Source organism: Equus przewalskii, chromosome 5 (assembly GCF_037783145.1).
Source record: "Equus przewalskii isolate Varuska chromosome 5, EquPr2, whole genome shotgun sequence".
Lineage (NCBI taxonomy): Eukaryota > Metazoa > Chordata > Mammalia > Perissodactyla > Equidae > Equus > Equus przewalskii.
The window spans coordinates 66,471,138-66,481,703 of record NC_091835.1 but is presented as its reverse complement, the minus strand read 5'-3'; the positions used below and the strand labels follow the sequence as shown (position 1 = coordinate 66,481,703).

The window sequence follows — 10,566 nt, the reverse complement described above, 5'->3', positions numbered from 1 at the left end:
GGGCAGTGATTCAAATCAGATCCTGGAACTTTCCTCAGGCAAGTCGTGCTTGGGGGGGTGGGGGCGGCGTCCGTCTGGGTTCCTTGCGCGGGGCTTGGGACTCCACGCGTGTCCCACTGTCCCTACGTGTGGCCGTTCGCTGGTGGGCTGTGCGTGCATGTACTTGTGAGCGCGGGGTCCTTCCCTGAAGCGTGTCTGTGTCAATGAGTGTGCCCTGTGTAAACATGGATGCACGCTCGTGTACGTTGTGTATGCAGGCTGCGTGCGCTCAGGTAGCCGGGTTTCCGGGAATTGTGCGCCGCTCGGGGCGCCGCGCCGCGGCTCTGGCTGGGCGGCAGAGCGGCAGCCGCGCGCGGGTCGGAGCCGCGTCCCGCGTTCCGGGTTCGGCGCTGCCTCGCGGCCGAGCGCCGCACCCCGCCGCGATCGGGCCGCGCAGGGGGCTGCCGGCCGCCCGGGCCCCGCGCGGGCCGAGGCTGCCGGGGTGCCGTGTCCCCGGGCCGCGCGCGCCTGCCCCCTCCCACCCCTCCCCCTTGGCCCGCTCTCAGACTCAGATAAAGCATTTCCTTCCATTGTCATCCTACCCGGCCGGCCGGGCTGCCAGGGCCCTCCCCCTCCCGGCCCCCTCCCTTCCTCTCGCCGTCTCACAGTCGCTCTGCAGCCTCCGGCGACTGGGGGGATGTGAGGCCGGCGCCCCAGCCCCCCGCCCCGCCATGAGCCCCCCGCTCTGAGGGCCCCGGCCCCTGGATGCACAGCCCCGGTGCGGGTGAGTACCGGGCGGCCGCCCCCCGCCCCGCCCGCCCCGCCCTGCGCGCGGCCCCCAGCGCCGCCCGCCCAGGCTCGGGCTCCGGCTCCGACTCCGGCTCGGGCTCCGGGCGGCCCCGCGGGCCCGGCGGGCCTGCGTCCCCCCGACCGCGCCCGCCCCGCCCGGCTCCGCGGGGCGCTGGCAGGCTCCCGGCCGGGGCTGGTTCCGGGGCCGGAGGGATCCGGCCTCCCGCGGGGCGCCCACATCCGCCCGCCCTGGGGCAGCGACAGGCCCGAGGGAGGCGGTTGGAGGCCCCGGGCCGCCGGCGCGCGGGCCCGGCGTCCCATCACTCCCATTCCCGGGGAGGACCGACTCGGGGACCCGGGGAGGCAGGAACGGCCGCCGCGGCCCCGGGAGGGGGCGGTCCTCCGGGGCGGAAGGTTTGGAAGCGCGAGGGCAAAGGGCAGGACCCAGAGTTGGGGCCGGGCTGTCGGCGCTGGACGTCAGCGCCCGCATCCCGCGGATCCCGGCAGGGCCGTACCCGGAGCCCTCCTCTGGGGACAGTGATCCCCGGGAGGCAGGGTCCCGGACAGTGAGGTTTCTCTGAACACCGCTGCCCACCCTTGCTCACCCATCAGGGTGAAGAGACTCCTGTGCCCAAGTGAGTTGTGGAGGTGCCAGCAGGGGCGCGGCAAGGTGGGGACCGCAGGCTGTGTACTGAGGGCAACAGGATGTGCGCCCCCCAGGCCCGGGGTCTGTTGGTGCTGGGGAGTGTGAGAGCAGGCGGCAAATCTGGCAGCTGAGCTGGGCGCTGACGCTACCCGGAGTTTCTAGGCCTGTGGGCTGAGAGAGAGCCTTCTGGGGCCTGCAGACCACCTAACTCCCCCGCCCACCCCACTCCCTTCCCTCTGGCTGGCCACTGGGACCTGAACTTGCCAGCCTCTGCTGCTCCTCCCACCGAGTCCAGGCCATTCCCTTGTCCTTGCTGGCCGTGCAGCATGCCCGGAGGCCTCCCCCTGCATCTGGACACTGGCTGGCTTGCTGCTACCCATCCCTCCCCACACACGGATTCAACATCGGCTTGAGGCCCAGCTCTGCCTGCCAGTTTCTAGGGTGAGAATGGGGCATTGGCTGTCCGTGGCCCTGTTTGGGACTCAGCATCTGAACTCATCATCCTGTTCCCAAGACTTGCACCTTGACTCATGGGGACCTTCCTCAAGACCCCTGCCTAACCTCGGGGCTGAAAGAAAGGAGACTGTGACTCAGTTCCCTACCCCCTAATGGGGCACCTTGGCAGCCCATTTCTCCCCAACAGGACCCCAAAGGCCAGGTCCCTGAAGTGGCTTAGGCTGCCACACACACCTCTCTCCTCACACCAACCCTCTTACACTTCCCAGCCTCCTTCTCTAGCTTCCACAAGCCACCTCATAGCTCCTCATTGCTCAGCACCTCTTTCTCCTTACTCTCTGCTCCCTCTACCCTCCGCAATTAATAAGTAATTTTCTTCTTCTCTGCAGTCACTTCTGAGGGAACTAAGGCACAGAACGGTCCTGCTGGGTTGTACCCAGTGAATCTAGACTGGAACCAGGTCCTGGACCTGCTGGGACTCCCCCTGCCTTTAGTTCCTTGACGTTCCTGCGCCCAGCAGGGCCAGGCTCAGAGGCAGGCTCAGAGCTGCCTCTTGGTATTCCATCTGGAATGGCCCCGGGCACTGTTCTCCTGAGGCCTCTGTGCTCCTTAGCTTGAGCCCATGGGTGAGTGTCTCTCTGGCCACCAGGTCTTAAGCTGGGATCCTGAGGCTGGGAAGGTGGCAGTCAGGTCTCGCACTGACCCTCCCAAGAATTCAAACCAGTGACTCTGCTTTGACACTGACGCTCAGTTTCCTCATCAATAAGATGGGGAGGAAATTTTAAGTGCCGTCCCAGAGCAGAGAGGAGGAGAGGTTGACCATAAAGGATGCCTCAGTGTCCCATGTGGGGCCATCATGTTCTTTGCTTCCTTTAGAGAGAACAGACCCCAGCTTTTGTCCTAGTGGCTTCTGGGCATGAGAGTTGGAACTTTCTCTTCCTCTCTCTCCTCCTCAATCCTGGTATAAAAACCTTGGGAGTGAGAAACTCATGGGCCATGGGGGTGGAAATGGGGACCTTCCTGTAGCTGTAGGCCTGCTTGCCCAAGGACCTGGAAGGCAGCATTGCGTGTCACCCCCACCTCCTCCATCTTCCTTCTCCTGGCCTTTCATTAAGAGCTGGTCATTTTAAAGTTGGCAGGGGCCTGAGAGAAGGTGAGTTGATGCAAGTCCCTGGGTCACCCAGCCAGGGAACAGCAGGCTGAGCCCGGCTGGAAGCAGGCCTTCTAACTCTGTCAGCGCCCATTCTCCTGGCCTTCTCCTCCCCTGGCCTGGCTCAGGTCCTGCGCATGCCTGCCCCACACACCTTGGCCCTGGCCTGTCCTCGGCCAGACTTGAGACCAGGGCCTCCAGTTGGGTGTGGGGTCTTGCTGGAAGCAGGGCGGGAGTCAGGCCTGGGAGCTGGGGGGAGGGCATCTGTCCCCTCGAGGCTCCAGGACTGCATTTGTGTGTGTTGGATTCGTTCACTAGATGGGGCACTTCCTCTGGGACAGGAAACTTTGATTTCCTGTGGTGGGGGCGTTGGTAGGATTAGGAGTGGGGGGCTCAGTTCTGGGCCATCCCTGATGTTGTTGTTTGGAACCACAGAGAGGCAGAGTTTCTGCCTAAGACTGCTCCCCCACCCCTGGGGAGGCAGGAAGGAGAGCATTGGTGAGGAGGTACAGGCTGAGGCTGGAAAAGGAGGCCGTGAGGGCAATGAGATGGGGGGGGGGGGGGCAACCCAGCAGGAAGCCTGGTCAGCAGGTGACCCTGCCGGGTATTGTGTTTCCCTGTGATATTTCCCGTTTCTGTGGTAACCTTCCCTGGGGGAGCCAGGCCTTCAGGCTGCAGGAAGGTGCCCCTAGACAGCCCTTTCCTTAGAGGCCTGTGTATTAGAAGAGTCTGTAGATTCGGCCACCTCTCTAACCCTTTTGCTCCCTAGGACCAGGACCTGGGAATCTAGACAAGTGGGCTGAAAAGGGAGCTGGGCGGAGGCCCTTTTGCATCTCTTGGAGGGGAAGGGAAGGAGGGGGGTCTTGTCCTTTGGGGAGGGCTTTGTGCCTCTCCTCATCCCCTCTCTCCACTGCCCTCCCCCAGCAGCCCTCTCTCCACAAGGGGGAGGTGGACAGCATGCTGCCTGGGGCAAGGGGTAGGGGTGGGGGTGGCAGAGGCCAGAGGGATGTTTTCATCAGCAGAGCCTAGCTCCTTTGGTCCTGGACCAGTTCCCAGAGGCAAAATAAATTCAGGATAGCATCTGTTTAGCGTGGGTCAGCATGTGACGGGTGTGTGTGTGCACTGGGTGTGTGGTGGGCGTCTGTGTGTGCCCCCGGGCTGTGTATTGTAGATGGGGTGGTTCCGTGGCAATTTGTGGTCCATGCGGTGGCTCTGTGTTGGATGTTTTGGGAGTATGCACACGTGTAGTACAGATGTGTGTCATCTGTACCATGTGCACCTTTGCAATTTATGGCTTTGTGTGGGGTATACAGACATATTTTGGGGGGGACTGTACACCTGTGCAGGAGTAGCTTTTTAATAAAAGTCCAGATGTCAGCTGGAAAGCACTATCTCATCCATGGTCCTCAAATGCCAGTTTCTGGACCATTTGCTTCAGAGTCAAAAATAAAGATCCTCAGGCCCTGTTCCAGACTGACTCAGAATCTGCACGGGTAGGGCCTGGGAATCTGGATTTTAACATGGGCTTCAGGTGATTCTGGTGCAAAGGTATGTTTGAGGACCACCGATCTGAGCCAAGCTGTCTGTTTTTTCTTTTGAGGAAACCGAGACCCATGGAAGGTATGTGGTTTGTCGAAGGACACAGGGCCATTACGAGAAAGAACCAAAACAAAACATCCCTTTCAAGACCTGTCCAGGGGTTACCCGTACATCCTATGTGTGTACAAATCTGTACTCGGTGTGATGAAGTGGACCAGCTAGGGTTGGTGCGGACGCTTACTGGGCCTTAACCTTTCCCCTGGGGTCCCGGCTTCCTGACCTTGCTTTTCCTGGTACATCCTGCTTCCTCCTCCCTGGGGAAATCCTGGAACTGTTGAGCATCAACTCTAAAGGTGATGCTGGCAGTTAGGAGGCCCCATTTACTGAGCCAGTCTCTCAGCAATTCCTCTATTCATCAGATACTTCCTGAGCCTTGCTGTGTGCTAGGCACCAGACACAGAAATGCAGTGAACACATAGGCAGAGGGTCTGACCTCAGGGAACTTCCACTCTAGTGGAGGAGATAGACAGTAAGAAGTAAAGAAATGAGTATAACTATCTAGTTACACCTTGTGATAACCCTAAGAAGGAAATGAACTGGGTGCAGCCATAGAGAATAACAAGGTGGGACTTCCTTAGATAGGGTGGCCAGGGGAGGCCTGCCTGAGAAGTTGACATTGATGCCTTCTCTCACCTCCCCAGACTAGAAGTGAGCCCTCAGAGGCCTCTGAGCCATGCTTGGGAATCTCCTGGGTCCAGATGAGGGAGCTGGGCTGAGTGGCGGCTGAAGATTGGAGCCAAATTGCCAGCCTCTTGCCTGGTATGGAAGACAGCTGGTCTCCCCTCCTCAGACAGCCCCCAGAGGTTGGCAGAGGGGGAGAGGAGGAGGGAGAGATGGAAAGGGCTGAAATCAAAGCTGCCCCATTGCTTGGGGGAGCAGCCTTTTCCCTTCGTGGGGCCAAGTCCGGGGCCCTGCAGACATGTTGCTTGTTGGGAAGGCCATGAGCTCTCGAGCACTGCCCCCTTCCTGACCCTCTTGCCTCAGCTTCCTCCCCGCTCATTCCCTTCCTCCCCAGCTCCCTACCTGGGAACTCCGGTGCCAAGTCCCTCCCCTCTGGGTCTAGCCTGGCTGCCTCTGTGGCCACTGGGATTTATTTACCTGGCTAAGGAATCACCGTGGAGAGAAGGGTCAAGGCTTAGAGAGGATCTTGGCCCTGGAAGAGAGAACAGACCAGAAAGAAGGGCTGGGCAGGGACCAGAGAAGACAAGGCAGGGCGAGGGCCGAGGCTGGCCCAGCAGGCAGGAGAGAAGGCAGGAGCAGGTCTCTGGCTGGGCGCCGTGGAGCCTCCCTGGGCTCTTGGAGTCTTCTCCCCAAACTGGTGAGACTCTAAGTCCAGAGGGGCAGACACTAGCTAGAAGGCAATGCCTCCCCACCCCCCACCTTGGTCCCCCTGCTGTGCTGCCCCTGCCCCCTCTCAGGAAGTTAACTGTCACATCAGCAGGCAGCCTGCAGACCCTCTCCCCTCCAACCTCTTCTCCTGGTAGGTTTTCCCTGGGGAACCTGGAGCTGCAGGCTGCAGGAAGGTGCGGCACTTTCCTTAGAGAGCTAAGTGTCAGAGGAGCCCTCATGTAAGAGCAGAGGCCTTGTCTGTCCCTGCCGCTGCCTCTGTCCCCGCCACTGCCTCGCCTGGCATTCCCCGCTTGGCCTCCTTTAAGCTGCTCAACCCCTTTAAGTGCACAACCCCCCTGGACTCATGTGCCTCCCAGGCCTTGCTGACTTCTCCTAATGAGGAGGGCCCTGGGCTAAACTCACTATCCCCACCCTGTCTCCACGCCACTTCCTTTTTGCCCATGTTGCCTGCAGGGATTGGAAACCCTGGTGGTCAGAGACCGGAGCCTCCTGCTCTGGAGAGAACCTGGGAGACCCCAGCCCCCTTCACGAGTGCAGCTCAGCTCCCTGCAGAGCCCATTCCAAGGAGCCCAGCTCTGGCTCCTGCAGTCACCCCCAGCCCTCAGAGTCCCATTCCTCCCTCCCTGGGGCTCCCCGGGTGGCAGGGAGAAGCGGGGCAGGCTGGGAGCCACAGGTTCGGAAAGAGTCCGGGTGGGGGAATTCGCGACTGGGCTGTAACCGGCTTGTTTTGCTTGCCCCACAAGCCTGCACGGGCATCCGCTGCGCCCTCCTGGGCGTTCAGGTTCTAGAACTGCTCTCAGAATGACAGGCTGGTGGCACCCGGTTGGGGCAGGGGTGAAGGGGGGAGCCCCAGGCAAGGGGGAGCTGGAGGGTTAAAAATAGCAGCAGCCGGGTTTCGGTTAGCAAATGTGGAGGCGGGGAGCTGGAGGCGGGGCAGGCGGCAGCAGTGTGTGCCCGCTGCTTAGGGCTGTTTCCCCTGGGTCCCAGGAGTGAGTCACGGTTGAAGAGCTCCAACCTGATGCGGTGCTGGCACAGCACCCGCACCCCCACCCCCACCGGGGTGAGGGGCTGAGCTCAGGCTTCATCCCTGGGCTTCTAGAGGATATGCATCTCCCTTGCAGGCCCTCAGGGCCACCTTGAGAGTTGGGCCAGGGGGATTGTGTGATATAAGGGAAGAAATGTGCCAATCTGAGGCCAAAGACCTGGGTTTGAACCCCAGCCGAATGGTTGTGGGACCTTGTACAAGGCTGCCAAGGGCTCTAAGTCTTGGTTTCCTAGTCTTTCAAGTGGAGATTTTCTCATAGGCATGTGTAAACACTTGGTGGATTCTAAAATGCCCTACAGATGTTAATTATCACCTTACACTCTGCTGTGCCCATTGCAAAGCCTGGCAAAAGGGCTTTCCTGTAAGGGCACAGAGGGAGGCATGGGATGACCTCAGCAGAGTCCCTATTTCTCCTGCAAACCTTGGGCACATGGCTCTCTGCCTGTTTCTCCATCTGTAATGGGAAGATAATAATAGTTTCAACCTCATGGAGTTGCTATAAAGATTGAAGTAAGTAACATTAACGCTGTTCCTGGTATGAAGTCAGTGCACACAGAATACTCATCATTATTATTAATGTTATTGTTCATATTTTTGAAGGTCAGGGATAGGGAATGTTAAAGACATGAAGAACAGAAACTGGGCCCAGCCCCAGTTCACAGAAAAAAAACAGACCAAATTCACTGTTCCAGATTCCTCCACCCATCAGGGCCTGGAACACCAGGAGTCTGTAGCCAGAAGTCAGAGGGTGGACCCTGTCTCTCTTTCACTTCACTGCCCCCAGCCTCCCCCAGTGAGGCAGGATGCCAGGGGACCCAAAGGCCTTGCAGCCAGCTGGCACTGGGGAAGGTCTGAGATGGGACCGCCCCTGATGGCCCCGATGTGGAGTACCTTGCCAGCATCTGCTGGGGTGACCTTTATTTTAGCCCCTCCCTGGCAGCTCTTAAGAGGAACATGAGGCAGGGGAGGGATGGGAAGGTCAGTGATGTCAGCCGTGAGTATTCCCAGCACAGAGGCCCTGGAAGAGGCAGGAGGCATTTCTTTCAGGAAATGATCATTATTCAGCCTACAGGCATTCGTTAAGTAAGTCCTGACTTGGTGCCCAGCCCCGTGCTAGGCCCTCTGCATGATTCAGGAGAGGCAGAGGACGCTGGCTTGTAGATAACGCAGAACCTGGGAGGATATGGGGTCTAAGCATACCATACGTGGAGTTGGTGAAAGCCCTGTTTCCTAGTTCTCACAGGAGCCAGAGGACGCAACTTCACTTTGCTACCCACTGGCTGTGCCATCTTTGTATTTGTGTGTGTGCACATATCCATATGTATCCTGTTTTATTATCACAGTGGCAGTTCATGTGCATTGTAGATAATCAGACAACACAGACAAGCAAACATTAAAAAATAAAAACCGTTACAATCCCAGCAATCTGAGATCACTGCCACCATACCTCGGCACCCACTTGCCCATTTCCTGGTACGCCTCTCTATGTTGTACTTTTTACCAAAATGAGATCACACTGTGTGTGCTGTGTTTTCGGTCAGTGATCTCCACCTTCCACGACAGTAAATTTGCATCTCATCAAATTCCCAGTTGGCTAGAAATTGTCCTTCGCAGCTGGTTTGTCCAAATCAGTACCCAGGACCATGCATCTGGTGGCTGAGTTCCCTGAAAGCTGTGTAAGCACCCTGGCTGGATTTGTGATCTGGAGAAACCCCAGCCCACCGAGTCTCAAGGGCAGCCCTGGCTGCAAAAAGGAGTCATGTCACCTGAAGAATCTGCCTGACAGACCTGTGCCATCTTCCAAAAATAACAGGCAAAGCAAGGCCGGTGGCAGGCCACATCTGGGATGGGGATCTCTGGGGTGTCTACTGTCATTAATATTAATGTGGCGTCCCTGTGAGTGCCAGCATTCATAGCTTGTTGCTATTCATGGACTCACATCCGTGATGCCCCCAGGCCGTGGAGCAGGCCTGAGCCTCTGTAGTGGCCTCTGCCTTCACCATCTCAGGCCCAAGGGTGCTGGGGGCTGTTTGGCTGTGTTCCTAGTCCCCAGGAGCCCCGCCTGAAGGTGGGTGCTCCCTCCTGCTCTGGTGAGTGCCTCCATCCCTTCCACCTGCCCACGGCCTTCCCTTGTGTGTGCGTGTGTGTGTGTCCTGAGAGAGAGACACACACACAAAGAGAGAGCATCTCCTCCCAAGGAAATTCACTCCTGAGTAGCCACTCGGCGGGTGACTTGCTCTGGTTATGCAACCTGCATTTTATACTGGGCTTGACGGTTTCCAGAGGGCCTGCAGGGGCGTTTGATCCTCCCCGCCAGCCCTGAGAGGTTTGCTTGTTTAGTTATGCCCTGCTGGAGGCAGCTTACAGGAAACAATAAAATGGTAACATGTACATATAAAAAGCAGGGAAAATATAAGATGAAAAGGGAAGTGAAGATGGGGTCAGGGAGTGCCTCCTGGAGACAGCACGGGAGGGACACCGGCAGAGGTGATTCTCTCTCTTTGTTTTTGTTGTTGTTGTTCTGGATGGAGAACCAGCACGCTGTGGGAACTTGCCGGCTGGGGGTCACGCCCTGACCTTCAGATGCTGGGACTGCACTGTGTCCACCTCACTGCCTAAGGGGAGGTGGGTGGAACTAGTTGTCCATGTCACTGTGGTGATCATCAGCTTAGGTTGTGGAGCCCCAGAAGCCCCACTTACCATCTGTGTGACCTCAACAAGTTTCTTAACTTCTCTGAGCCTCAGTTTCCTCCTTTGTAAAAGGAGGATCATAACCGTATCTCCCTTATAGGGTTGTTGTGAGATAGTACAAGTAAGATGCTTAGCACAGTAAGCATTCATTATATGGTGGTTGATCATTACTAATATTGTTAATTAATAATTATAATAAGATAATGATTAAAATAAATATTATTAATATTATAACTTAAACTTTTCCCTGGCAGTCTCTGGAGTGGGCTGAGCGGCCTCATGGGTGGCACAGGTGAGAGGAGCCGAGGAAGGCACATCTTCTGGCTCACGTGCACCTGGAACAGGCAGAGCAGGGGGCAGGCAGGAGTCATGGACACGGGGCGGGGGTGCTGTAGGGTGAGCAGGATCTGGCCGATGAGGGCCCAGAAGCTAAGGGAGCAACAAGGAGGGCTAGGGAATGAATATGCGAGCTGAGGGAGAAGGACCTGCTCTGAGAGGCAGCCCCGGGGCGGTGACCGTGCTTCCTGTTGGGGCAAGCGCTGGCCCTTGAGAAAGACTGGCTGGGGCTGGCTGCTAAGAGGGAGCAGCTGGTCTAAGTGGGGCACCGGGTGGTGGGGGAGGGGGAGAGAGAAAGGCAGAAGCTGACAGAACCTCAACTCTTCTCCCCAGGTTACAGATGGGGCCCTTGTCTTGACTGCTCAGGATGTTTTGCTTATGATAGGAAAGATGGTGGTTAGACATCATGGTGAACTTCCCATCTCAGGGATTGGAGTTACTGGAGCAGGGGAGTGAGGGTAAGTGGGAACTTGTGTCTTTGAGGACTTTCAGGACCTGAGAAACCCTAGGGCAGTGGGACCAGGG

At 57.9% G+C, this 10,566-nt stretch overlaps 1 protein-coding gene across 31 annotated transcripts in view; it reads left to right on the top strand.

Moving 5' to 3' along the window:
- Nucleotides 1-549: 549 nt before the first annotated feature.
- The window catches only part of HDAC7 (histone deacetylase 7), a 35,639-nt gene continuing 25,622 nt past the window's right edge, over nt 550-10,566 (top strand). For 6 of the 31 annotated variants that reach the window (XM_070619512.1, XM_070619507.1, XM_070619496.1 and 3 more), the window contains exon 1: nt 550-763. In XM_070619512.1, coding sequence (XP_070475613.1) covers nt 745-763 — 19 coding nt within the window. In that variant the 5' untranslated portion in view covers nt 550-744. Of the gene's footprint in view, nt 764-1,186; nt 1,404-1,681; nt 1,856-2,259; nt 2,497-10,374; nt 10,500-10,566 lie in introns of those variants that run through there. The other 25 variants (XM_070619513.1, XM_070619510.1, XM_070619501.1 and 22 more) reach the window with 12 other exon arrangements.